Source organism: Telmatherina bonti (genome assembly GCF_933228915.1).
Source record: "Telmatherina bonti genome assembly, chromosome: 16".
NCBI classification, from domain to species: Eukaryota; Metazoa; Chordata; class Actinopteri; order Atheriniformes; family Telmatherinidae; genus Telmatherina; species Telmatherina bonti.
In genome coordinates, this window is record NC_136614.1 from 23,089,749 (window position 1) to 23,116,266 (window position 26,518).

Genomic DNA, 26,518 nt, shown 5'->3' on the forward strand with positions numbered 1-26,518 from the left:
CAAAATAAATGCTAACTATGATAATAGGTTATGTGAATTTATGAAACAGCTTGATCATTTCTATGCAAATAAAAAGTTAAATAGTAGAGTGGTACAAATCCACACATCCATACTGACTGATTAGCGGGTCCTCCATTGGGGAATATTGTTTGGTCTGCCACAACTTGTTAGCTGTCCTGACGAGACAAAATCTATGTAGTTCATATCTTAGAATGCGTAAAAAACAAAGATGGACTTAGCCAAAGACACATGAAGCCAAAGATGCAGAACTTTTACATCAACCTCTTAGGCAGGTTCAATTGTATAGCACAACTTAACAACAGGATAATCCAAACCGCTTTAAAGAAACAAACATCAGAGAATAAAAAGTATATTTTAAAGTGAAAAATAAGAGGCAAAAAAAAAGAGAGCATTAAATGAAAACGCTATTTATCATGGATTGGATTTTTTGTGTTGTCTTCTGCTTGTTGTCCTGTTTTCTGTTTTATTTTGTAGTTTTCCTCTGTTTAAGTCCCTTGTGTATTAGCTGTTTCGCTCTCTGTTCTTTAGTTTACCTGGCTTGGTTTTGTCATTTTCTTCACCTGTTCCTTATTAATCCCTCGCTGTATTTACACTTCGTGGTTCTCAGTTTCCTGGGTCAGATCATCCTGTTTTAGTCCTCCATCCAGTCTTCAGTTCAGTCTCTGTACTGTGAAAGATGTTGGATTAAACTTTGTTTCGGCATTTCTTCTGCCTCTCCATCCTGCAGTTGAATCTTCATATTCCACAAACCCTGACAGTATTAAAACCTGATTGGTTGAAAGGTTCAGGTTTAAAAGAAACAGTGCAGATGTTGCAGCCTGGAAATATTAATGCATAATACTTCCTAAGTCAGATATTCTTCAGGAGAAGTGTTTCAGAAATTTTTATTTTTCTTCCGTCTTGGACGATTCTTTTACACTGTCCTCTTTGTGTTCTTTTGTACCTGTGTGTACCGTGGTCATGTCACAATAGTAGCCAAAATCCAGACAGAGTCCTGTCTGCTTTAACAGGTGCAACCCAAATTTGGCCTTTTGAATAACTATTGAACTAGTCATTTATTTCCTCTCACTCCATCAGCTGAGAGGAGGTTGTTCTTTAACCTAGATATAAACTGAATGCTTCAGCTGATCTCAGGCTTTCTGGGAGTTTGTTCCAGAAATATGGAGTGTAAAAGCAGAAAGCAGCCACTCCATGTCTGGATCTGACGCTAAGAATTGATAAACTGACTGGATCCAGATGACCCGAGGGGCCTTATAGGTTCATACCTGGTCAAGAGGTAACTGATGGATTTTGTTTCTAAACCATTCAGAGCTTTCTAGACCAGCAACAGATCTTTTAAATCTATCCTTTGACAAACAGACAAGTAGCCAGCGTAAAGACCTCAAAGCTGGATGTGGTCCACTTTCTTCGTCTTATTTAGGACTCAAGCAGTTTAGTTCTGAATTAGCTGCAGTTTCCTAGCAGTTTTTTTATTTTTTATTTATTTTTTTTTTTATTTCATTCTAGTTAGACCCTTAAAGTCACTGCTAAAATAATCAAGCTAATTAAAGATGAGAGCATGGACTAGTTTTTCCTGGTCCTGCTGTGACATCAGAACGTCCACCCTTGATATATTCTTAAGTTCAAAAGTAAGCATTTATGATTTCTTTAATGTGTTTTTTTAGATTTAGGTCTGAGCCCATTGTTACACTGATTTTTGGCCTGGTTGGTGGTTTTTAGGTGTATAAAATGCAGCTCTGTAGTAACCTTTAATCATTTCTCTTCGACTCCAAAGACAACACATCTGTTCTGTTTTTGTTTAACTGGTTTAGTTTAATCAGTTATACAAGTTTATAACTCCAATTACTAATCTCACCTCATCTACCAAGAACCTGTACAGGGCTACAGTCGCCTGGTGACATTGTGATTTAAATCTGTGTCGTCTGCATGGCTATGGTAACTAATGTTGTTATTTCACATGATACAGACTCCAATCTAAAACAAAACATCAGCTTTTCTTATGGAGTCAATAAATCTTCCCCTAAGATTGCTATGGGAGCATATAAAGCAAAGTAGTTCCAGTGCTTGTTTGATGCCAGTGTCTGTTAGTTCTGTGTTGACCAAAAAAGCACTGGATCTAGCATCAAGTCTGATTCTAGTCTAGCACCGACTCTATACTGGTTCAGAGCAAATAATCATTTACATCTGACGATGTCATTCGGATCGGTCAGATCTATTCTGTTTTAACCACCACGAGAAAAAAATTCAAAACCAGTGTAATTTCTGTTTTGTGTATTTCAAGATAACACCACCTTATACAATCTTAGAGTATCAATATTGATGTATGAAGCAGCAAACTAACCACAAGTTCAGTGCTTCTTTTATTTTCCTGCTGTTTAATGTTTTAACATGGAAGGTTACATTTGTGAATACTCACTTCCATTCACACTGCTTGCATTGAGGTTTTCCACAGTAATTCAAACAGTGCTTGAGGGAGATTCAAACATATACAGGAAGGAACATTTAAATAACTCAGCAGCATTTCATTGTGGTGACGCTTTTGCTGTGGAAAATCAATTGGTTCATAGTGGGTTTCAACGATGCACCGACTCCCAATGGGTTATTGCACCAGCACAGTCACTGAATAAAGGACTGGCATGTAGGAGGTAGATCCACAACAAACAATTCAAAGAGGAAAACTCACAAATAACCTACACTCATAGCGATTTTCTTTGATACTATTCTCACAGCTGATAGGAGCACTGCTGTTAAATAACAATAAGCAGGCTGCTGGTACAAATATCAAAATTACATAGTTTTCAGATTTTCCCGATCAGTTTTAAGAGTTTGTGTTTATATGAGCTACATTTGATGTTTTTTCAGGCTGTGGTGTGGCGCTAATATTTGACACCTCCATCCGTTTTTCCATCTCGTCAGAGTTTGGCTCATAGAGGTTTAGGAGGAGGAGCCACAGACATCCCTTTCCCCAGAAGCATTTTCAGCTTCTCCAGAAACATTCACAAGCCAGAGGGGATATACAATCTCTCCAGCAGACTGGGGCTAACCTGGAGTTTCCTCCTAGTATGCCATGCCTTGAAAAACTCCAAGAAGGGCAATCAGGGGGCATCTTACAGATATCTGAACCAGCTCAGTTGATTGTTTTTAATGCAGAGGACCAGCAGCTCTACTTGAAGCTTCTCACCCAATCTCTCAGACTGTACCCACCCACTGTCTGAAAGAAGTTCATTTCAGCCGCTTGTATCCACAATCTTACATTGCGATCACTACCCAAATTTTTGTGCACTTTGTCTGAACCACTTACAGATACATCACAGACAGTCACACTCTTAATATGAAAACTCTTACTCCTACTCCTACTTAAAATAGACTCAACTCTATTCAACTTTGTTTATATGGCATTGAATCATGGCAATGCCATCTCAAGACACTTTACAGACAGTAGAAAAAAAAAAACATAATGAAAGCCAATTCACAATAGCCTATATAAGGAAACCAACAATCCTGAGCAAGTACACTGGTGACAGTGGGAAGGAAAACTCCAACAGAACCTGGCTCAAGGACAGGCAGCCATCTGCCTCTGCTGTGTTGGGGAAGAGGACATAAAGACAACAGACAACAAGAAAGATAACAGACAACAGGAACTGCTAATCCCGGCCAGGGACACCAATGATCCCTAACTATAGGACTTATCAAAAGGATAAGTCTTCAGCCTAGTCTTAAAGGTGGGAAGGGTGTCTGCTTCCTTAACACTAACTGGGAGCTTATTCCATAAGAGAGGGGCCTGATAGTCAAAGGCTCTGCCTCCTGCTTGAGACTCTAGGAACCACAAGTAAGCCTGCAGTCTGGGAACGAAGTACTCTGCTTGGTATATAAGGAATAATGAGGTCTTTGATATATAGTGGTGCTTGGTTGTGGAGCGCTTTATATGTACGGAGAAGGATTTTAAATTCTATTCTAGATTCAACAGGCAGCCAATGAAGAGAGGCTAAAACTGGAGAAATATGATCTCTCCTGCTGGTTCTGGTCAGGACTCTGGCTGCAGAATTCTGGATCAGCTGAAGGCTTTTCAGGGCATATTTAGGACAGCCCAGTAATAGAGAGTTATAGTAATCTAGTCTTGAAGCAGTGAATCAGCATGAACCAGTTTTTCTGCATCACTTTGAGACAGAATGTCCCTAATTTTGACTATATTACATGAATGAAAGAAGGCTGTTTTAGTAACCTGCTTAATATGTGGGCCAAAGGACAGGTCAGAGTCAAATATAATTCCAAGGTTTCTCACTGTAGCACTGGAAGCTAAAGTAATGCCATCCAGGTTCATTACAAAACTGGAAAATTTAGCCTGTTTCTCAGATCCAAAGAGAATTACTTCAGTCTTGTCTGAGTATAAGAGGAGAAACTTTTTAGTCATCCAAGTCTTTATGCCTATGAGACAATTTTGTAGCCTATCGGGCTGATTTGTTTAATCTGGTTTAAAGGATAAGTATATCTGAGTATCATCTGCAAAACAATGAATGTTTATTCCATGTTGTCTAATAATTTTGCCTAAAGGGAGCATATATAGCGTGAAGAGTATCGGTACAAGTACAGAACCTTGAGGAACTCCATGACTTACTGTAGTTTGTGAGGAGGACTTGTTATTTACATGAACAAACTGAGGTCTATCAGATAAATATGATTTAAACCAGCTTAACGCTGTACCTGTAATTCCAATCACCTGTTCTAGTCTCTGTAACAGAACGTTATGATCGACTATATCAAATGCAGCGCTAAGAGCAAGCAAGATAAGTACGGACACAAGTCCTTTGTCTGAAGCCATAAGAAGGTCATTAGTAACTTTCACCAATGCCGTCTCAGTGCTATGATGAGCTCTAAATTCTGACTGAAACTCTTCAAATAAATTATTTCTGCTTAGGTGGGCATGTAGCTGAGCTGAAACTATTTTTTCCAGAATTTTGGACATAAACGGGAGATTAGATTTAGGTGTATAATTTACTATCACCTCTGGATCCAGAGATTTTTTTAAGTAAAGGCTTGATTACAGCTGTTTTAAATGATTGTGGTACATATCCTGTCACTAAAGATAAATTGATAAGATTTAGTAAAGATGTATCACCTGAAGGAAAATTGTCCTTAAAGAGGCTTGTTGGGAGAGAGTCTAAAAAACAGGTGGATGGTTTAGATGAAGCTATTATTTTAGGTAATTCAGAGGGTTGGACAGGACAGAAACTATTTAGACACAAGTCAGATCCTGGTTCTCAGGATGACTTAGCTCTTTGTAGAGGCTCAGTAGACAAACACAGTTGTCAGCAACCCAACTAACAGGCACGCCCTCACAAAAAAATCTTGATTTGGAAATATGTTCTTATATTTAACAATCAGAATCAGTGTTTGTTTTAAACTTTTCACACCCACACGTTCATGCTGAGGTTTTATTTAAATTTCTGTAGAAAACAAAACTGTTGTAGTTCTGGCTATGTAAAGTGTGGGAGTACTGCATTTTGCAGCACACAAGGTTGACATATAGATCAAATATATTTTAATCCAAGCATGTTTTTCTCATATACTTGTATTTCCCAATCTAAACTACACTTTTGACTTGCCTGTCAAACTTTATGCTTGCATAATACCTGTGTAAAAGTGACCTCTGCTGGTTCACAATCCTGCAGGTTTTCCATGTTTCCCTCTTCCAACACACCTTACCTTGATAAATCAGTCAGTTTGCAGAATATCAGAAGCTGCTGACTTAAAAAAACGTGCAGACATGGGCCTCTGGGGACCGTATTTGGACCCCCCTGTTACCGAGGAAAGAGAAGAGTGGCAACTAACACCCTGTGATTAATGAGATCTAGGCAAAAGATAAGTTTCTTACAAAAATGTAATAATGTAAATAATGAGAAATCAGGATTTATGAGGAGTTTTTGAGAAGACTTGGTTCTTTTAGAGAATCATGCTAGACCAGGAGAGTCCAAAGTCGGTCTTCAAGCGCCACTATCCTGCAGGGGTTTTTTTTTTTTTTTTTTAAATTTTTTTTTTACATATCTGATTCAACACACCTGACTCACTTAAAATGGATCCAGCAGCTTATGACATTCTGCACAATGACTCATTAATTTAAGTCATGTGTGTTGGAGCTGGGATACCAGGAAAACCTGCAGTATTCTGGCCCCTGAGGGCCAGAGCTGGACACCCCTGTGCTAGACTGTACACATCTACCGGATTCAAATGTTTATTGCTCTGCTCCTTTCCATTCTCATGAAACTATATATTCGTTATTGTTTTCAAAGTTTTAAAAGAGGCCTAACATTAAATTAAACTTTGCCAAAGGAAAGGTGAATAGAAAGCAAAAAACATACAACAGAAACCAGGTTAACTCTTCATTTACACCTGATCCAGAGTTGCTTTTCCTGCTCAAAGATCTGATTTTTTCATACAGCAGTAAACAACAGGATGCATTCAGATTTAACTGAAGGGGAAATAACTGGCTCTTTTATAATGTAAGTCTCCTACTTTTCTAATGGGTTGTGGAAATAAAACTTTCATTTATCCTGTTGATTATTATGAAAACAGTCCAATTCAATGTAAATATAAAAGTGTCTCTTAAATGAGTTAAATGTTATGACTGAGGAGGTCTGTAATGATGTTATCTATGACTTGGCCCATAAATTCTAAATTTATATATAAGGAGACTACAGAGTCTCCATCAAACAAAAAAGACTGGGTCAGAAATTGAGAAACAACTTGTCAGACAGAACTGATGAGATTACAACATCATCGACTTTATCAGTGTCTCAACATTATCATCCCAAAGTGGTGGAATAGATTTTTATCCAGAAAATCCTTTTCAATATTTTCAATAATGTCATTGATTGATGGATTGATTTAATGAATGAATGAATGAATGAATGAATGAGTGGAAACATCTTAGTTTGCGTAACAATGCACCATTTTAAACTATTAATGTGCCATAAAAAAAGATACTTTTCTCCCTTTTCTTGGTTTCCATGGTGACCAGCTTTATGAGCTAATAAACCAATTGAAGTCTAACAGATGACCTTGTAAGTTGAAAATTTACACTTAATGAGCATGCAGTGTTTAAGATCTAAGATTTGTGGTTTTTTTCTTGTTTGTTTGTTTTTTTTTTTTTTTTTTTGCTTATTTGTTTAGTCTGGAATTAAGACCAGCATTTTAACATTTGCTCTAAATCCTCTACTTCTTCTTCGGCAGATCTAAAGTTCACATAGGAACATCAAACGGAATGAATAAAACGTGTCTGTAATTTTGATCTTATTCCATTTTTTCATTTCATACTAAGCTGAAAGTTTGTAGTTGCCTTTGTTCTAAGACTTAACATCTAGAGACTTACAGCTTTGTTGCTTTAAAAGCAGATTGTTGAGCAGATTTCTGGGGTTGGCATCAATGATGTCAATTTATGCCTGACATTTAGCAAGATACTGAACAACAAACAATCTCAAATTACCACTCATGAATATGAGGCATATTTGAACCCTTTCAAACATATTGGAAAATTCTTTATCTGTCTTCTTGTATGCCTCAAGAAATTGTTTTAGCATAGGGGCACATCAGAGGTGAGATAATGCATTTTCACCTTCAATATACGCCCATAAACTGTAAAGACTCCCTAGAGATTATCTTATGTGTTCATCGTTGTTTATTCACTGGGAATCCCAGGGTCCTTGTATCTGTCCTCATGACTCTATGTTGTCTCACTGACTCCCAGCTCTAAAATGCTTGTACACCAGACTGTATCCCCTCATCAGTTTTCTCAGTCTGTTTGGCACATGTTTTCTCTGGCTTTCCAACTGGTCATCAACAAACTCCATGTCCTCGCATTTCCAGTTATTGGCATCTTCTTCAGCTCACATCCCAAAGCCCAAGCGTCTGTAATGTCCTACAAATGTATTTCTTAAAAATGTCTTAGCACCAGTCTTGTGTCTGTATTTTCCATTAAAAGAGTCAATGCAAAACTCACACAGTTGCAACAGTACGTCATTTTTAAAACTCCTAGGAGAAGCTTGACATTCTTCCTCTTTGCTCTTGGATTCATCATTTGAACACTTTAACTACACCAAAAGTTTTACATCACAGCAGAGTATCCAGTCAGCCTCTGTTGGACTCAGCTAATTCTCTGCACAATATCTTGAATGTATGGCCATGCTGAAGCATTATTAATATTGAAAACTCTAGCACAAAGACAATTTAGCCACCAGATGGCAGCCTACAGCTATGGATGCTTTTCAGGTGCAAAAACATTGCGGCACATACTCAAACTAACAGAATTTATAAGTCGAAATGAATGAGACATTGGCTTATAACAATGTCATGCTGGATGTACCAACGGTACCCGAAGCGTTTATTAGAGAATAGGAAAGACTGGTGAAAGATCCAGTCAGTGTTTTAATTTATTTCAGTATGTTGAGGAGGCAGCAGCTTCTAAAGATGTTTACAGCATCTTCTCATTACCCATCTGTTTCTTTTTTTTTTTTTTTTAAATATCTGCTTTATTTATTTAAATTCTTTCTTTATTTATTTAAGCATATGGACCAGGCAAATGAATGTGCATGTGCATGTAAATAAGCAAGAATATAGTCAATAGCTAATTTCCATATTTGGCTGGTAGATGGACTTATCCACTTCATGTTCTTGTATAATCACGATCCAATCAATTTACATATTATTTTAAATTTAACCTTTAAGTTTAATGTATGTAAAGCAACAAATTTTTTGTGGAACCCACCACGACCTTTCTGATATCAGTATTAGTATTTCTGATATAGTATCATATAACTCCGATCTGTGTCGGTCCATTATTAGCAGACATTATTAATCACAGACATGACACTGAACTGCACCAGGGTAACCTTTTAGTTATTCAGCTCACTTGTCTTGATCTTCATTATTAAAGACACAGGGTATTATCTGTATTATTAATTTTAAACCAGCTCCAATCAAGTATCACTCAGAGAACTGTTGACAAATATGGCTTTTAATTTTTATTTTATTCAGATTTAAACCCCTCTGCTAAACTTGGTGCAGCATTCATTTGAGTATCACACACATTTGCACAGTCACATAACTAGAATGTCACAAGCAGTATTGTGTAAGGTTGCTGACGCATGAACAGGGATAAAGTCTAAATTACACCAATGTAGGACATTGGTCAGTAGCACAAGTCACTTCCAATCAGCACTAGTAAATGTTTACCATTTGATCTTAATTCCTCACATTCCTCAGTTGACTTGAAAAGTCATGCTTTGATCACTTTCTTCCAGTTGATCTTCATTATTTATTGGAAAGTATATTTTATGTCCAACAAATTCACCCAAACACTTTATAATGTGTAATAAAGTTAAATTTTTATTGCAAACCAAACATGGTCACATAAACAATTTTACAATTTACAGTACATTTCACATGAATCGTTACATATACATATTTAAGCATACCTTTAGTTGTTTTTTGTCTTGTTCAATATACATTAAAACTAGTACACATAACTCCAAATATACAAACAAACTTAAATACCGTCAAACTGCATTACAGCAATATTAAAGTGGAATGTTCTGTTTCAATGTTGTCAGCCTGTCTGCAGGCTGCCGTTACATCAGTGTGAGGCAAATGGAAGACTATATGAGGGGGATGCAGTCTGCAAGCAAAACTACAGAAATACTTTTCAAACACATCCCTCTCAATCTCACCTAGCAGCAGTGCTCTCTTTCCATCTCTCTATCAGCAATAATGTGCAAATGAGGATACGAAACATCATTTGAGCTCCTATTTCACATGTTCAATTCTGAACATATGTACTGTTTTAGTGCTACATCCTTCAACTTACAAAACTTTGAAAATAAAAAAAAAATATAATAGTAAAATAACTCGTTCCACCTACAGTCAAGTGGATGAGACTGTAAATCTGATTTACCCAAATGATGTGAGTTCTGATGGAGAGAAAAAAATAAAGGCACATTTGAGAGAAACCCCCCCCCATTCCCCTCTGTAACAATCAGCTTCTTGAAATTCCTCTTTCAGACACACAGACAGTAAATGAGAAGAAACTAAAGCACCAAAATGAATGCCATCTCCAAGATACTCTTTCAGACTCAACAAGCATCTCCCCTTGGGTGGCAAGGGGGGGCGGAGATGTTTCGCTACATGGATGAAAATAGACTTTTTTTTTCCAACGCTGCAACAGTATTGTCTGGCCTTTCTCTGCTGATGAAAGGTGGAAGTTTCATGTGTGCTTGTCAGTTGTGGCTTCAGGTTTGAGGGGATCTGTTAAGCTGCCGTAGCTATGTGCAAGAAAAAAAACCCCACTGTCAGGTAAGAAATGGGAAATCAAGGGTTTAAATGGGATCTAGATTGTTGTTGGTAAATCAAGGTGAAATGGACGATTACAATCCCAGCTTGACATAAATTATGGCAGACATTCTCTTGTAGCGAGATGCATTGAAGAGTAGGGGAGAATATGGCAAGTACACATGTAGGTGAAGAGCTCTTGCAGGGTTTTGGTTTGGAAATATCCATCATTCTGATGGGGAATGCTGGGTTGGGTCAAGATGCAAGTCCATCAACATGGCACATTTCAAGTCCAGTAGATCTTGACTGGTGTCCATATTGAGTGCCAGTGTTTAAGTCCTATAGGTAGGAGTCCATAGACGGGGCATAAGAGAAGCCCACAAAGGCTTCGGCTGCCTCTTTAATGCTGGCTGTGAAGAGGGCGCTGTCTGGGGAACAGCCGATTGAGCTGGGAACCGGTTCATCTGTGAACTCTGGATCAAAGTGCCGCAGGTCATTGGGGCCCGTCTAGAGAAGGAGGGAAACAAATAGGGATTAGTCAGGCTTTACAGTACCTTGCCATAATTGGAAATGTTCTAATTCCCAGTGAGGATGTTCCATAGTTACGTAAACACAATTAAAAGAGTGGATGTGTGGATTTGGGCACATCAGCACTTAAAAGTAGTGGCAATAGTCATAAAAAAAGCAATTTACCACATTGGGGTTGAAGGGAGGGGTGGTCTTCTTCGCATTCAGGTCATCCCAGTTTATGGGTGAGAAGAATATGTGGTTCTTAATTTCAGTCTGAAAAAGGAACAAATGAAAAATGATCAAAAGTTCCCTTTTAACAGAAAAGTGCATAAAAAGTGCATAAATAGCTAAATAAAGACTTACAAAGTCCTCTGTGCAGCCCAGTCTCTTGGTGCGGTCTTTCTGCAGAAGACCCTCCAGCAGGTGTCTGGCTGCATTGGAAATGTTTGGCTTCAGCTGCAACGGCTTGTTCAGGATGTTGTCGTACATCTCTGCTGTGTTCCGGCTGTAGAATGGAGGCTGTTGGCGTACAAAAACAACTTATTAACAACTTAGCAACAATAAAAAGTAAGTTTTCTTTTCTTTTCTTTTTTTTTTTTTTTATAAAAAAAAAAAGGGGAAACACTTATGTTTTATGTTACCTACCAGGCCATACAACATTTCATAGAGAACAGCTCCCAAGCACCACCAGTCTACCGTTCTGTCATATGGCTGCTTGTGTAGCACCTCAGGAGCCAAATACTGCAAAGGGAAGACGCAAATTCAGTTTCAAAGCGTGCATCAAAATGTCAATGAAAAAACATCAGTTTTGCACGGTTGAATAATCTCTCCTTACCTCAGGTGTACCGCAGAAAGTCGAAGTTGTCCCGTTAGGTTCGATATTCTCCTTGCAGAGACCAAAATCTGTGAGAATGATATGTCCCTGTGAGTCCAGCAGGATGTTCTCAGGCTTCAGGTCTCTGTAGACGATGTTGAGGGAGTGCAGGTATCCCAGTGCACTGGCAATCTCTGCAGCGTAGAACCTTGCTCTCGGCTCTAGGAAGCAGCGCTCCCTCTGCAGGTGGTAGAACAACTGCAAAAAAAAAAAAAAAGGAACACACATAAGGTTGACAAGTTTCTGGGTAAAATAGCAAAAGCCACATTATCAATCGCTTGCTACCCTGAAATTACATGATCAGGTGGACTGAAGTAAAAGTACGAAACACGAGTGGAAAGATTATAAAAAGGTGAATGCAGAAAAAAGTGAGAGGAAAATGGATGGGAGACGGTAAAAACGCCGGAAGGCAATGGTTTAAAAAGTTTGACAAGGGAAGACAGATGAAACAAGAGCCAAAGGTGGAAAGAGAGACCAGCAGGAAGGAGGGGAAGAAAGGAGAAAAGAGAGAAAGAGAGCAAATGCGTCCTGTTTCCTGATGAGGTCCATATTTAATCAGCTCTGTCTTTGCTCATGCAACAATCACAGGAAATTAGCTCGATTAGACACACACAGACTCTCAATGGCGCTGCTAATTTTGGCCGTGAGTTTCTCCCGCTGTCCCAGCCCTCCCCATAATTTCCTGAGCCATGTTTCCTCCAGTGAAAAGAGTAAAATAAAAAAAAAGAGGAGAGAGCGGCAGACTGCTTCTCATGACAGGATTTCCTCTCTGTCTCTGCTTCATCTTTGTTTCTCATTCTGACAGTGTCATTCCTCTAAAACTATCAGACTTTATCAGTATCTGCCCATATTGTCTTCTCTCAACTTTATCATTTCCTCCTTAATTCATCTTTAACTTCTTTTTATAGCTTGACATATATATATTTATAGCTGCTTCTTATCCACTCTCTTTTCAGGCAACAGCTCTGCAGATAGCTCACCTCTCCTCCATTGATGTAGTCCAAGACAAAATAGAGTTTGTCAGCTGTTTGAAAGGAGTAGTGAAGCCCAACCAAGAATGGGTGCTTGACATTCTTGAGCAGCACATTCCTCTCTGACATGATGTGTTTCTCCTGGAAAAAAAAAAACAAAAGAAAAAGAGCAGGGGTTAGAGAGGTTGACATATTTGAACTTTTGTATTTGTTTCACTTGTAAGCATGCCTCTGTGTGCACCTACCTCTTTCTTCTTGAGAATAGCCTTTTTCTGTAAGACTTTGACAGCATAAAACTGGTCATCTGTGCGATGGCGTGCTAGCAGCACCTTTCCAAAGCTGCCTTTGCCGATCACTTTGAGGAAGTGAAAATCACCGGGCTTGGCTGAGGGGTTAGATGAGGGGCCAAGGTTGATCTGTTGAGATGGACTGGGCTGTGTGGTAAAACGGGATAGAGTCAAATATAAAATATAAAGGCAATCTCTGCACATGTCAAAGTCTGAGGAAAAGAAAAGGTTCATTCAGCTTCATGGAAACATACTTACAGGAGGAGAAGGGTTCGCGTTCATGAGCTCAGCATCCTGTGGTGGACCCAAGTTCAGAATAGACTGAACTTCAGGACTGAAAATTACAAAATAAAGGTTAACATTTAGTTCTGTGTTAAAATATTAAATAAATACTCAGTTAATTTCTAAGTATGAATCAGCTGTCTGGAAAGTTACAATAAGTTTCCCATGAGGACAAATAACTAGCATGTTTGCTTCATTCCCAGTGTTTTGACCTCCATGGAGAGCAGAACAATAACATGAGTCAGATGGTACTCACTGCTTGCAGGCGTAGGAGTTTGTGGCAAGCCGTTGAATGAAGTCGTTCAGACCCATCCTCCTTTGTTTCATAAAAGCTGCACAGCAAAAAGAATGAAAAAAAGAAGATTTAGGACCCTTGAACAAACACAAAATGAATAACATGAAGAACATTTAAAACAAAAGATCCGTTCATCGCCCATACCAGTGACTAATGCTACAAGGCTTCTAGTTTTTGAGTAAGTCAGGCCTGGTTTCTCTGTTTCTGTTTTGATCGTCATGATGAGTCCAGCATCTGCTATGCTTCTGCCAAAAAATCCAAAGTGTTAACTGCACACGCTGGGCCTCTGGTATATAATAGGTGTAGAGGTGGGAGGAGCTGCCCCCAGGCGCCCACACCCCCTAGTGGGCGTTATCCTCTGTAAACATCTCGCTTTAACACACGAATCTGGGGAGGGTGATGGACCAATCGTCGCTCTGCGCTTCTGACGTCATAGCCGCACCTCAGCACCGCTTGCGTCAACGACATAGGGGGGGAAACGGGAGGAAAAAACCCATTTACGCTGGAAGAGTTTTATTTGCACCCTTGTGCCACTGAAATCCACATATTTCCATCAACTAACATATGATCAGACGTATGTTCTAGGAGTTCAGGATGAACTTACTGTACATGAACGTGAAAAAAAGTTCAGCAGAGATCAAAACTTCGCACGCGATCCGAGCCTTTTTTTTTTTTTAAAGCCTGGTTAGCGTGGTCTCACCGCCTCCACGCAGCGTCTCACCCACTTTGAGGTCGCCTCTAAGTCCAGTACAAATAATTTGATAGCCTCCTCACTAAGCCTATCAACTTCACTGCTTGGCTGCCTCTCAATTCAAAGAGCCGGGGAATGACACAGACCCCCCTCTCATCCCCTTCACCCCCCCTCCCAACACACAAAAGATGGGAGGGAGAGCCGAGCGGAGGGAGGCCGCATGCCAAGAAAAGCCGCTGGTAGTGGAAAAGTACAGAAACTCCTGAATGCATCCGATTAAAAAGGATGAGAAAGCATCTGATTCTCATTCTGTGGCTGTTTGTCTGCAAATAAACAGGCAAAAGGATTCATTAAAATGTTAAACGCGGCTCTGCGCTGCGTTTTCAGCGCTGACACACTTTATGTACAGGACAGTTGGGCACAGTTACATAAGACACCTGGTTCGGTTTTATCTGCTCCCCTCTGCGGAATGAGTAAGACGATACAACCAATAGAAACCAGATTCGCTTCAATAGAACATTATGTTGGCCCTGTTTTCGTAGCCTTCAGTAATGTTAGGGCAATAGAAAGTACATAGCAGGAATTAGGGAAAAAACACACACACATATTGGCCAATACACACACATAAAACTGTTCGATATTTCCGATTTCATCCTAAAAGTAAAGTTTCCACGCAAAGCAGACCTTTTCAGCTCCGAAGTGATCTCATTCACACAACCTGCAGCTCCAGGGTTAAACTAGTCGCTCAGCAGAGCTGCAAAGACTTTTCTAGCATTTCTAAGACGCTGTGCCCCCTATCAACGAGACATTTCCAGTGATAACACTACCATAAATCCTGGTCATGGGTTCATGGCTTACTGAAGCGCACTGAAGAAAATCTGTCTGGGCTTTTTATTCTTACAAAACAAGACAAATGTTTAAGTACAATTTAGGTACAAAAGAAACTAAGAAAACTGACAGAAATCAGATTTTTCCGCATTGTTTTATTCCTCAGAGGATTTCTCTTATTAAAGTTCTACTCACACGTCAAAGCGGTCGTTTTGTCTTTCATAAGGATGCTTTTAATCCCCTGATCACAACAAGGAGAGAGGCTGCGGGCTCCTCGGCAGGGATGTAATCAAACTACACTACATTCCACCTTTTGAAGAGTTTCTTCTCACATTTTTTTTCTTCTTTTCAGGGCGGAGACGTCCCGCCTCTCTCTCCTTCCACTCGGGTTTTGTTTTTTCACTGATGGTTGCATGACTTTTTCCAAGGGCGGGGTGACGCCGTTTTCAAATGCTCTCGTTGAGCTTAGCTTTCCAGAGGAGCCATTTAGCTTGTGTTTTACTAAAACATTAGCAAGAACATTCCATGAATAATTGTACTTGTGAAATATCTGTTTATTTCCCTGCAACTTCAATGCGTTCAAAGTTAAATGCTAAATGAAGATGAAGTCGCCTCCCAGTGAAACACGAGGTGGACATTCAGATTGTAATGTTTGTGCACACATATGTCAGCAATAATCCTGATTGAATTTTTGCCACCTACACTATCTTTGTGTAGTTTCCCTGAGCACAATGCATCCTTATTGTTTTGCCACAATGTACAATACTCCATCAAATGAAGACAGGAAAAATAATCCTTTCAGAAATTACTCCTTTTTTTTTTAATTTTTTTTTTATTACATGCAGTTTTTTCCACTCTTGCCAGCTGAGGTTGTTCACACACCTTACTAGCATTTGGAAATTCACAGGGTTCACTTAGGGTCAAATTTGACAACTGCCAGGAAGAGTTAGCATATTATTAACCACTATTAATATTATTAGCATATTATTAAGCACTATTCTGTCGTGCAAACACTTTTTTGTCAGGAAAATGATTAGCATACTGTACTTGATTCTGAAGAGAAGGACTAAAATAAAGTTGCGATGTAAAGATACAAATGCCAACAAAACGATCATGAGACATATCGTGTCCATTCAATGACACTGTAGTCCAAACAGAACCTTGTGAATGAGGACACAGTCTGCTTTTTGTATAAAAACAAAAAACAAAAAACAAAAAAACTGTTATATGGTGTAATAAAAGATCATAGATTCTAAGATCTGTTGGCAACAGGTAAAATAACAAAATGTATTGCGTTTTGAAATCTGGTAGAGAGAATCTTCGACAAGGAAAGACATCTGCAGTGATCTTGAAAAGGCAAGTGGTGCTAACCATCAATCAGGGAAAGGTTATAAGGCCCTTCTACATAGATACCGATCTTCTCAGGTGTAAATATCCTTAATATCATTTGCAGTTTTCACCGTAATAAGCATATTATTTACATCTTAAACTGTGTAGGTCTCAGTTCGCATGTTAAATGTTGACATTCATAGTATTGAAATGAGTAAAAACACAATAAAGCATGGCTTGTTTGAGGGTTGATTGGAGAACGCTCTTGAAAATGAACATAGCAGTACAGTTTAGGTTTGCAAAAATATTTCTAAACAAACCACAAAACGGCTTGAATAATGTTATTGGACAACTGAGACCAAAGAGAAGATATTTATCTGTAATGCACTGTGTTACATTAAGTAAAAAAAAAAAAAAAAAACAAGATATCAGCACAAATATCTCATACCAACTGTGAAGCATGGTGGTGCAGGAGGGGATGATTTGGGCCATAGGACCTGGATAATTTGTATTAATTGAGTTTACCATCAAGTCTCTTTTATACCAAATATTCAGTCAAAAATAGAACCATCTGCCCAACATCTTAAGCTTGGCTGAAACTGGGTCATGCTGCAGGACAACTGATTCCAAACACTTGGCCAGTCAGCCTCAACAGTAGGGATTTAATGGCCTGGCTACAGGGCATAGCCATTGTGAATTTAGCCCAAGGGCTATTCCTGCTTTTTGTCCCGTTCTCATTTATCCTGCCAGTTTTGGAGATCAGTCTGCAAGCATTTAGCCACAAATCCTTTGATGAAAATGAATAACTCATCTACGCTGTGAGTAATTGTTATTAGTGGAAAAGCAGAGCCAAAGAAAAGCACCAATTTATGCACATTCACACATATACTCAGTCAAGAAGACTAGCATGCATGTGTGACTCTGCAGGTCCTAAATATAGCCCCAACTTTTCACTGCTGTCTCAGATTTTTCCATAAGTCAGGTCAAATCTATTATTAATCTATCCACTGCAGCCACCTGATGCACTTGCACACATATTCACAGAGCCAGGTGACATAACACACCTGCAGGACAGTCTGAGGACACACAGACGTACACAACCTGGAGGGCAACAAAAACCTGCAGAGAGACTTGCACAATCTTTCCGAACAATGAAGGACAATCTCTCTAAATCTTTTCAAGGTGTCCTGCAAACCTCTTCCTCATTGCACCACCAGGACCTAATGTATTTTGCTCGAAAAAGACATTTCTCCTTGAGACAGTAGAGGTTGCAGCTGTGCCATCCTTCAGCAGACATTTCATCTACAGTTTCTCATCTCTGACACCAAAGTGGCAGTCCTTGTGGGATACAACTTAACATCTTTTATCAGCACTGGAAAGCAGCATATGGTAAGCAAGTAAAACCAGTGCATCAAAAAATCCTCCTTTTTTTCAAAAGAGGATGAAAGCACAAAGAAAGACAATGGAAGCATTGCAACAAGAAAAGTAATTTTTTGCAAAGTCAAACTGTAGAAGTTTGAAACAAATTGTCAAAGACTTTACATTACCTCTGCTGGGGTGTACGCTCTACTCTTCAGTCTGAATCTGATGTTTATATAGCCAAGAGTTGAATAAAATGAGAGACAGGGAGGTGGTGAAAGGAGATCAGAGGACAGGGAGCGATTCTAACAAAAGATCCTCTCAGTGTTTTTCCAATCTGGCCCTCTTTCACCACACTGGATTCACAATCTGCTCAATGCTCAGGCCCAGAACAAGAGGAGGCTCCACAACACTCAAGCTGCGTATTTGTTGGCCATATGTGTGTGGGGTAACTAGTACGTTATGTAACCCACTAGTGGCACAGTAATCAATGCCAACAAAGGCATTGACTCTATCTCTCTTTCTCTCTCTCACACACACACACACTCTGTTGGCCATTTGGTGAAAGGATTGGAAGGGTTTGCCTCTACATTAGAGTTGTAATCCAAGCATACAAATTGTACCTACTCACTGTGGACCAACACATACATAAAGACCAGCATGTCCCCATATTCACACTGCGTCCCACAGACAGTATGCATCCATCAGGTTTGCTCATCTCTGTCAACTGCCCATCACTCTTTTGGAATCTCTTCTTCTGCTGCTGAGGATGATGAGGGTGTTTTCAGATACAGCTGATCTGGCGATGAGTGTGAATGAGCTTTGGTGGTGAGGAACCAAATGACACTGTTACATAAAAGCCTCAGTTATTCAAAGAGAGACAGCTTGGCTTTTATCTTGTCACTTGACACGGTGAATGCGTGCAGTGTCGTGCATGTCAGCGTGGTTTGGCTTTCTTGGTTACCAGAAAGTGTCCTAATTATCATTATAGCTGCTTCTGTTAGCATATATGGCCATATAACCATTGTTGAAATGGAGCTGGTTGCTGGTTTTTATATATTTGGGTGAAATGACTGGATTTGTATGCCTGCAGGGTCAGTTGTGTGTTGAAAGGCATGTGACAAGTGTTTTTTTGCTCACATGCCAGTTTCCTGGAAAAGCACAGTTAGCTGATTTAAGTGGAAAGTTATTATTAAAGATGCAGGATTCCGATTCTCGTTTCAGTGGAAACATTTCTCATTTAGTACATTTACACAGCAGCGCTCCAAAGTATTTGTTTAAACTTGGGCAAATAAATGCTGCTATTTAATATGGTGTAATCAAATAACAATGGCTGCCTTTGGATCAGAGTTCACACACCCAAGTCTGTCAACAATTTTCACCATAACCAACATGTTCTGACATTGCCCACAAACATGTGGAATGTCCTTGGCTTTGTTGAGCCTTTATAGATTTATATATGCTTTTGTTGTGTGCAGTTGGTGAAACCTTTTACAGAAATCTCTAACGGGCAGGCTGAAAAGGTGAATGATGAGTCATAAACTGTGTGAGAACGTGGCTTAAAAAGTGACTTGTTTCTATAATTTAGCATTTTGTATTTTGTATTCAGAGAAGAAAGGTTAAAGAACATGCACACACAGTCACTCAAATCAAGGCTGAGTAATTCCACGTTATATAACAGCATGTGATAAAGCAAAGTCAGTGTTGAAACACTGATTCACAGCAGCAGGTTGATGAGCACAGATTTTTTTAATAAGGGTTTCTTGTTGAAGATGCTCTTTGTTATTCAGGCTGAACCTTTGCTAAGGGGTTAGAAACAATACAGACTTAGTTGGCTCTGTTGAATTACATGATCAGGACTTTTCTCCCTATAATTATTATGACCTAACCTCTCCTTTGCTTTTCTTTGCTCCCTCTGTCACACATACCACTGCATCACTGTAAACGAATCATATATGTGACAATCTTTAACTTTTAGGTGTTCCAAAAGCCGCTAATTGCTGAACTTGGATTGTCAGGGTCTAGCAGCGTGACAGTAGAGGCCACGGGAAGAGCCTGTCACCATCTCGGCTAATTGCTCCAATTTCTCTCTGCATGCTGAAACCTCTCATGACTAACAGGCAGACCACAGCCAGCAAGAGGCATTTTCATCAGTGTGGTTCCTGTCACATATCTTTCTTGGTGATATTCCAAAAGGTACCTGCAGATGTTCAAAAATTCCTGCACAGTGTATAAATGCTCAGGTAAAAGATGCAATTGCTTTGTTTGAGTTTTCCCTGTTTCCAGCTTCTTCTGTGTAATCCAACTATGTAATTCATCTGCTTAACCAATGAACATGTTCAACATTGAAAAATCTTTTTAGCTTAATCCTAATATTTTATAACCAGTAAAACACTAATAATGTAATTAAATTTTTACATTATTCTAACAATAAGGATTCACTGGAACATCCTCACAGAAGTATGTTCACATCATGCCAGAGAAGAAAATCCATAATATGAAAAAAAAAGGTCTAGATAATCTCAGTGCCAAAACATGACATACATACAGATTGTGTACTTTATCCTGGACAAATATAAAACATGATTGGAAATTCAAGCTAAATAACTTACAGTAATTCTAGCAATAAAAAAAGATGGACTCTAAACCCAGTGGCTCATGTGCAAGGCGGGCTGCACTTAAACAAGCTTGCATTGAGTCGACAGCTGCAGTGAAGCTGTAAACAGAAAAGGTCACTGTGTTATGTTTATGATGATCTGTCCTGAGCATTATGTCTGTAACCATTGTTTTGCCACATTCCAAAAAGGAGAAAAAAGTAATTTGGGCTTTGGACAACAGTTATTATCCTGTGAGTTTAGAGGTTGCTTCAGGGAGCCAAGTGGTGAGTAACATGAAGCTTTTAGGTTTGGAGAAAAAAAAACAACAACATGAAAGCGTAGCTGAATAATAAAAGGTAAAACTTAATAAGAGGGATAAGGGAGAGAAATAACAAAGGGATAAGAGTCACAGTGTCAGAGTAGATGGAAGAAAAATGGTGGGATGAAGTGAAACAATACAAATAACAGGCTAAGTTGCTGGTTACTTACTGATGTTGCCAGGGCAACAGTAGTTGTCCGACTCTGACTCATTGTGGTAATACAGGTCCATTGCCTGAGGGAAAAACATTGGCATCACTTAGGAAAACAGTTCATGGAAATATAGTAGCGATTATTCCATACAAATTTAATTATAAATAATTTAAGTTAACAGATAATGCTGTTGATTCACAAATAACAATATTTCATTTGTCCACATAAGGACATAAAACGTTGTAGTGATCCTTTACCCAAGTATAAATGCCCATAATTTGATATTAAAAACATTTTCCTAATATCCAAGTAAAACATTTATTCAAGTAAAATAAACCAGCTACAAGTAAATGTCCCCTTTAGCTGAACAAATCATTGTGTCAGTCATCTGATGAGAATTTTTTTCTTTTTCTTCGAGATTTAATTTCCTGACAATGTTTATCTGCTGTATATTGTCTTTTTACTGTTTCTATTAAGTCTACCACTTTTTCCAATGTCTACCACTCATCCAGCAACCTAAATGTTTCTTAAGGACACTCAACACACCATCCAGACATATGCCAAGTTTTCGGCTCAATTTTGATGTGTGCCATACTATTACCACTGACCATCTTAGAAATAAAATTGTTCACAAATGCCGCTGAAGAAACTAGAACAAATTCTATGTCTTTGTAACAAGCCACTTGGAACAAAGTGCAGGGATGTAAAGGTTAAATAGGCTATTTGATGGGTTTTTTGCTATTTGTAGACACAAACTGGTTCACCTCTTGAATTAGGTCCCTTCTTTCTTACTTAATCGATTCATACGTCAGTGTAAAGTGGCTTAACAAACAAGGTATGACTTAAAGGGGGTAAAAAAAAAAAAAAAGCAGTAATAAAAGTTCTCAAGCTCACAATGAAAAGACTCCAAGAAAGTCTGACTGCTTAAAAGCAAAATATAAAGAAATGTAGGATATTTCAAGACTTTTGCAGGGGGTTAAATAAGAAATAGTTTGTGGTATAGTCTGTTAAAGTTTAGCTTTCAGTACTCAGTAGCCATCTGGCTGCAGCTGGTTCACATGATTTCATTCACATCACTAACCTGATAACACAATTTGCTTTGTATCATTTTGATTGATCATGAGATGATTGAATCTTTTTTTTTGTAATTGCTGCTTTATTGTGTTTGGACTTCAACTCATTACATTATCTATGAAATATCAAAGCTACCTTAAAAGATTAAGAAGGAAAGGACTTGTTTGTGGACTTCAGTCAGTTATTAAGATGAATGTTATAGAAAAGTGGAAAGAGCACTAAATGAGAAAAAATATATATAAGTAAAAGTACTAAAGAAGTTTCTGGTGTTGTACACTCAGTGTGGAGTGCAGTTTTAAGGTGAGAGCTGATCTTTTGCTCGCTTTGTTTGGCTAAAACAATCAGTAAACTGTTCAATATATAGTAGGCTGAAAGCCTCCAAATTGCAGATGTGGAGACACATGCACACACGCTCCAACAGCAGCTGGTTAGTGTGCCCCACTTTCTTAACTTTTCATACATCAACAGCTTCATTGGCAGGTGACACGGGACACAAGAAAAAAAAGAGACAGTCATGTTCCCACGAAACTGCACTGCTGTGTTGGATATTAGTTTTCCATGATGTTGCTGTCAGTCAACTACTTCCCAAAGTGGCTTGTGTCTCTGTTCAATACAGTCTTAGCCTAGTTTTCCATTCCTCCGTTCAGCATTGAAGACTTATCACGGCTCTCTGTGGGCTCCCATGTGTTTTATGAGAATGAGAAAAGTTAAGGGAAGTGTGTGTGTGTGTGTGTGTGTGTGTGTGCATGCGATCGTGCCTGCATGTGAGCTGCTTTAGCTCTTTCAGTTTGCTTCTTCACTCCATTCTTTCAACTGTTTGCCTGTCATGCCAGACATTTAATCTCCATCTAAGTCTTAAAATTGGCAGTTGCCTCGTCTGTTTATCATTTTCTTAGATACACACACGCACACACATCAACATATGTGGCTCGCCGTTCATACCCAGCTATGCTGTCAACAACTTGCTGCAATCACTTTACAGTTCATGATCGTTCTTTCTCCTTGAATTAGCCTCAGTCGTGCTCTCTCACGGTTGTTTATTGATTCAGCGGAGGTCTGATGGAGTGGTATCCATAGAGATGGTGAGGCTGAAGTTTCTATTCATCAATATTTGATAGCAGATTTATTATTCTAAAAGAAGACTTAAAGTTTACATTGTTGAAACAGTTGTGTGTGTGTGTGTGTGTGTGTGTGTGTGTGTGTGTGTGTCAGGATCATGTTGAGACAGAGCTTGTGTAAAAAAAAGAAAAAAAGAAAAAAACTTCTCCAAAAAGGGAAAAAAAAACTCATCAAGAATTGAACGACTTAGATCAGTTTTTTTTTTATTTCATCCACAAAAAGAGAAACAAAAATCTAAGAAAAGATGCTACGCATTGTTTACTGAGGATAATTAAAACTACAAAGTATGTATAAAATCTTTATATCCACTTTTTACAAGAATTGTTGTTTTCTTTAATCATATATCTTTTTAGAATTTGTTTTTGTAAATATTTGACATATATTTGCTGGAAAAAAAAAACAGATTTAATTTTAAAAACAGAAACCCAGCTGTTGTGAAGTACAGGCAACCTGTATGCTGGGTGAACGCTGCTTCACACTTGCTGGGAGAGTTCCCAGCATCCTTGCAACCCTCAGTTTGACTAAGTGAAATGGAAAAAAAAAAAAAAAGAATAAATGAAAATCCAACCTGTTGCATGCTGATCAGTTTGTTGCATTCACTTCTTGTTGAAATTATGAATACTTTGTTTTTTAAGGTATTTTAAAGAACTAAAAGGAAGTTTGGGGCACGAACTGCTTAAAATGGATGAATCGTTTATTTATCTCATTAAAGAAGGAACACTGAAAAAATAGTGATGACATTTTCAAAACCATCACTGAAATTAATTGTTTTGATCATTATGTTTAACAAATCAAATCTAATTTCTAAACAATGAGTATTAGTTGAAATTAGCAGAATTTTATCTTGTGACTTACGTTATACTGTCGGTTAACACTTAACACAACTACAACTCTTAAATTACAAAACGTTTAATAATTTTGAAAACTGTGATATTGGTACTTAATTTACCAGAATAACTTTTTGGCATTTCAGCTGTGTAAAAAAATCAACTCATACTTCTTTTAATATTAAAAAAAGATAGAGACAAACACAACTGTATCAGCTTGTTACATGTGTGAATTAGAATAGAATAAAATGTGTCATTATCATGACTTTTCACCACCTGAAAGTTGTTTTTAATTATATCAGTTTTTAATTATATCTGTCAAGATTTGACAGTTTCATGAAAAGAATTTTACTCTCTACAACTGTTCCAGATAAGGAAGAGCCTAATTGAAAATTTCAAGAAATGCGTTGGGAACATGGTGTGCTGAATGCTAATTGGCAGTACAGGTCAGCAGTAAAGTTGGCAAGGCTGTCAGCATGTTTTCATGGAGAATAGCCAAATTATCTCTGGTTTCATACTAAAATGTATCACTGACTAAATTAATGGCAAGAGATGAAGCAGATAAGCTGTAACTGACAAAGATCAAGAGCTGAAATTACTCAGAGATGCGGTTGAGCAAATCAGGAATTTACTGATTCTGCTAAATTGTGTGCAATAGCCTGATGTGGGGGAGTGTTTTCATTATTAAATATTTTAATGCAACTGTCAGTCAGTGCTATAATGACATATTTGCCTTAAGAAATAGACTTTGCTAAACCAATAGAAAACAAAAATAATAATGTTTCACTATTCATCAAAGATTTACATTTTTTTCTTGGAATTTTCATTCTTGCTTTGAGGTTCACTGATAAACTGTTTCTGTGACTAGAATAAAGCTGTGGATTTAACTTGCCTGTGTGCGCTGACGTGGCTGCCAGGTATCCTCCAGGGCATAGCTAATATAAGGACCGCTGCAGATGGAGCACTCCAGCATCACCGGGCTGGCCAGAAGAGGTGAGGTGTGAAGTCCCCAGCACTGACAGCCTCCCAGGTGGATGTCTGACTCTGTCTCCTTCTGTTTCCCCTCGCTGTCATTATGATGTCGAGCCAGCATCTTCCACTTCCTGACCTGCATGTTAGGAAGAATTATATTTCTTGTTTGATCAAAGAGAAACTGAGAATTAAATGCTTTTCATGGTGTTAATGGGAAAAAGTGGCTCAGACTTATGGACTTATAAATAACCAAAATACTTACATGAAACAACAGATTTATTTATAGACGGTGAATTAAAAACAGCAACTGCAGTAAAATTAGTACAAAAGAAGGAAACAATACCTTTAGCTTGTCAACCGATGTTATGGTCACTCTAACGAAATACAGAAGCAACTCCGCACACACACTTCACATTTAAGAACGAGCTACTACTATTCTATTCAGAGCATTTATTCAAGTGATGTTTACCATTTGGAGGCACAGGATATGTATGTAAAAGCTGTAGGACTAATATACTACATCAGCAAGAGTCAAGTTTGTCTTTTTATGAGTAAAACATTGGAGGCAGACATTTGGTTTGCAGTGAGTTAATCTTAGCAGAATCTCCTCCTATGTGAGAGCTGGTGTCTCACACTCTCGCGAGGATGATTTTACCACAAAGCTCAATTTCTCAATCAGCATTTAACAAGTGTTTGGTAACACTGACTGAATACACACTCAAGGACTGAAATGGGAATATCAATCAATGACAGATGTATGAGAAATGAATACAAGATACAGGAAAACAGAACCCAAGGTTCAGGTGCAAATGGTTCTTGAGGAAACCAAACGGCATGTGTCAGTGACCCAGAGTGGCTCTTATGTAAGGTAATACATGTCCTTGGCACACAGAGTGGACACGTTCACTGAGCAGTCACTTCAAATAACTGCTATCAAGGCCTGTATCAGTGATTGCTTCTCTGCTGGCTCACTGTGTTATCAAATTTGCAATATGAATGAGTGAGTTTGTGTGTGTGTATGTGTGCATTTGACTCTGAAGTTGCAACTCAGTAAAAAAAAAAATCTTGTTTGTGATGGGTTTATCCCTTGAATTAAAACTGCAGTCCAGTGTAGGAAAGACCAAGTGATAGCATAATAACCTGCCATGTTCATCACTTCAATATGAAACAAAACCCAACAGCCAGATGTATAACTAAACGTTAGCTTATGTGAGAAGTGTGTGAAGACGCCTTCCTCGGCATGAAACTTGATAAAACAAGATTTGCATTTGACTAAAACTGCGGGCAGGTAAGGTGGGGTAGTTAGCTTGTAACTTTGTTCCAGGAAAGGTTCCTTTGGATTCCTTCAGGGCTTAGAAAAATATGTTCACAGAAAAACGAAAAAAAAAAAAAAAAAAACAAACCCAAAAAACCAACAAAAAACCCCCCCCACAAGACTCTCCCCTTTCAACCCCTTTCTCTGCCTGTTGACCTTGTTTTGTGTTACGACCCATTAACAGAAGAGTGATTAGCTTACATAAGGCTTCTCAGACAAGATCTGTCCTTTTGCTCCATAAACTCAGGATGTAATATATTCAAAGGAAATTCTCAAGCTAATGCCAGGATGTGCAGGATCTACTGCTCCATAAATCAAGAAATGAAAACATCACTTTGCTCCTGCTTCATCAAAACCCTTCCCTCAGCTTTCTCCTTAC

General features: G+C 38.5%; 1 protein-coding gene across 4 annotated transcripts in view; it reads right to left on the reverse strand.

Moving 5' to 3' along the window:
* Window positions 1-9,386: 9,386 nt before the first annotated feature.
* The window catches only part of sgk1 (serum/glucocorticoid regulated kinase 1), a gene marked incomplete at its 5' end in the record, with an annotated part of 32,317 nt that continues 15,185 nt past the window's right edge, over window positions 9,387-26,518 (reverse strand). Inside the window, 11 exons of one of the 4 annotated variants that reach the window (XM_079255455.1) lie at window positions 9,387-10,845; window positions 11,032-11,121; window positions 11,212-11,367; window positions 11,494-11,589; window positions 11,684-11,920; window positions 12,703-12,834; window positions 12,939-13,127; window positions 13,239-13,314; window positions 13,519-13,594; window positions 20,851-20,914; window positions 24,745-24,960. In XM_079255455.1, the coding sequence (XP_079111581.1) occupies window positions 10,678-10,845; window positions 11,032-11,121; window positions 11,212-11,367; window positions 11,494-11,589; window positions 11,684-11,920; window positions 12,703-12,834; window positions 12,939-13,127; window positions 13,239-13,314; window positions 13,519-13,594; window positions 20,851-20,914; window positions 24,745-24,960 (1,500 nt within the window). In that variant the 3' untranslated portion in view covers window positions 9,387-10,677. Of the gene's footprint in view, window positions 10,846-11,031; window positions 11,122-11,211; window positions 11,368-11,493; window positions 11,590-11,683; window positions 11,921-12,702; window positions 12,835-12,938; window positions 13,128-13,238; window positions 13,315-13,518; window positions 13,595-13,701; window positions 14,117-14,161; window positions 14,232-15,271; window positions 15,639-20,850; window positions 20,915-24,744; window positions 24,961-26,518 lie in introns of those variants that run through there. The other 3 variants (XM_079255457.1, XM_079255458.1, XM_079255456.1) reach the window with 3 other exon arrangements.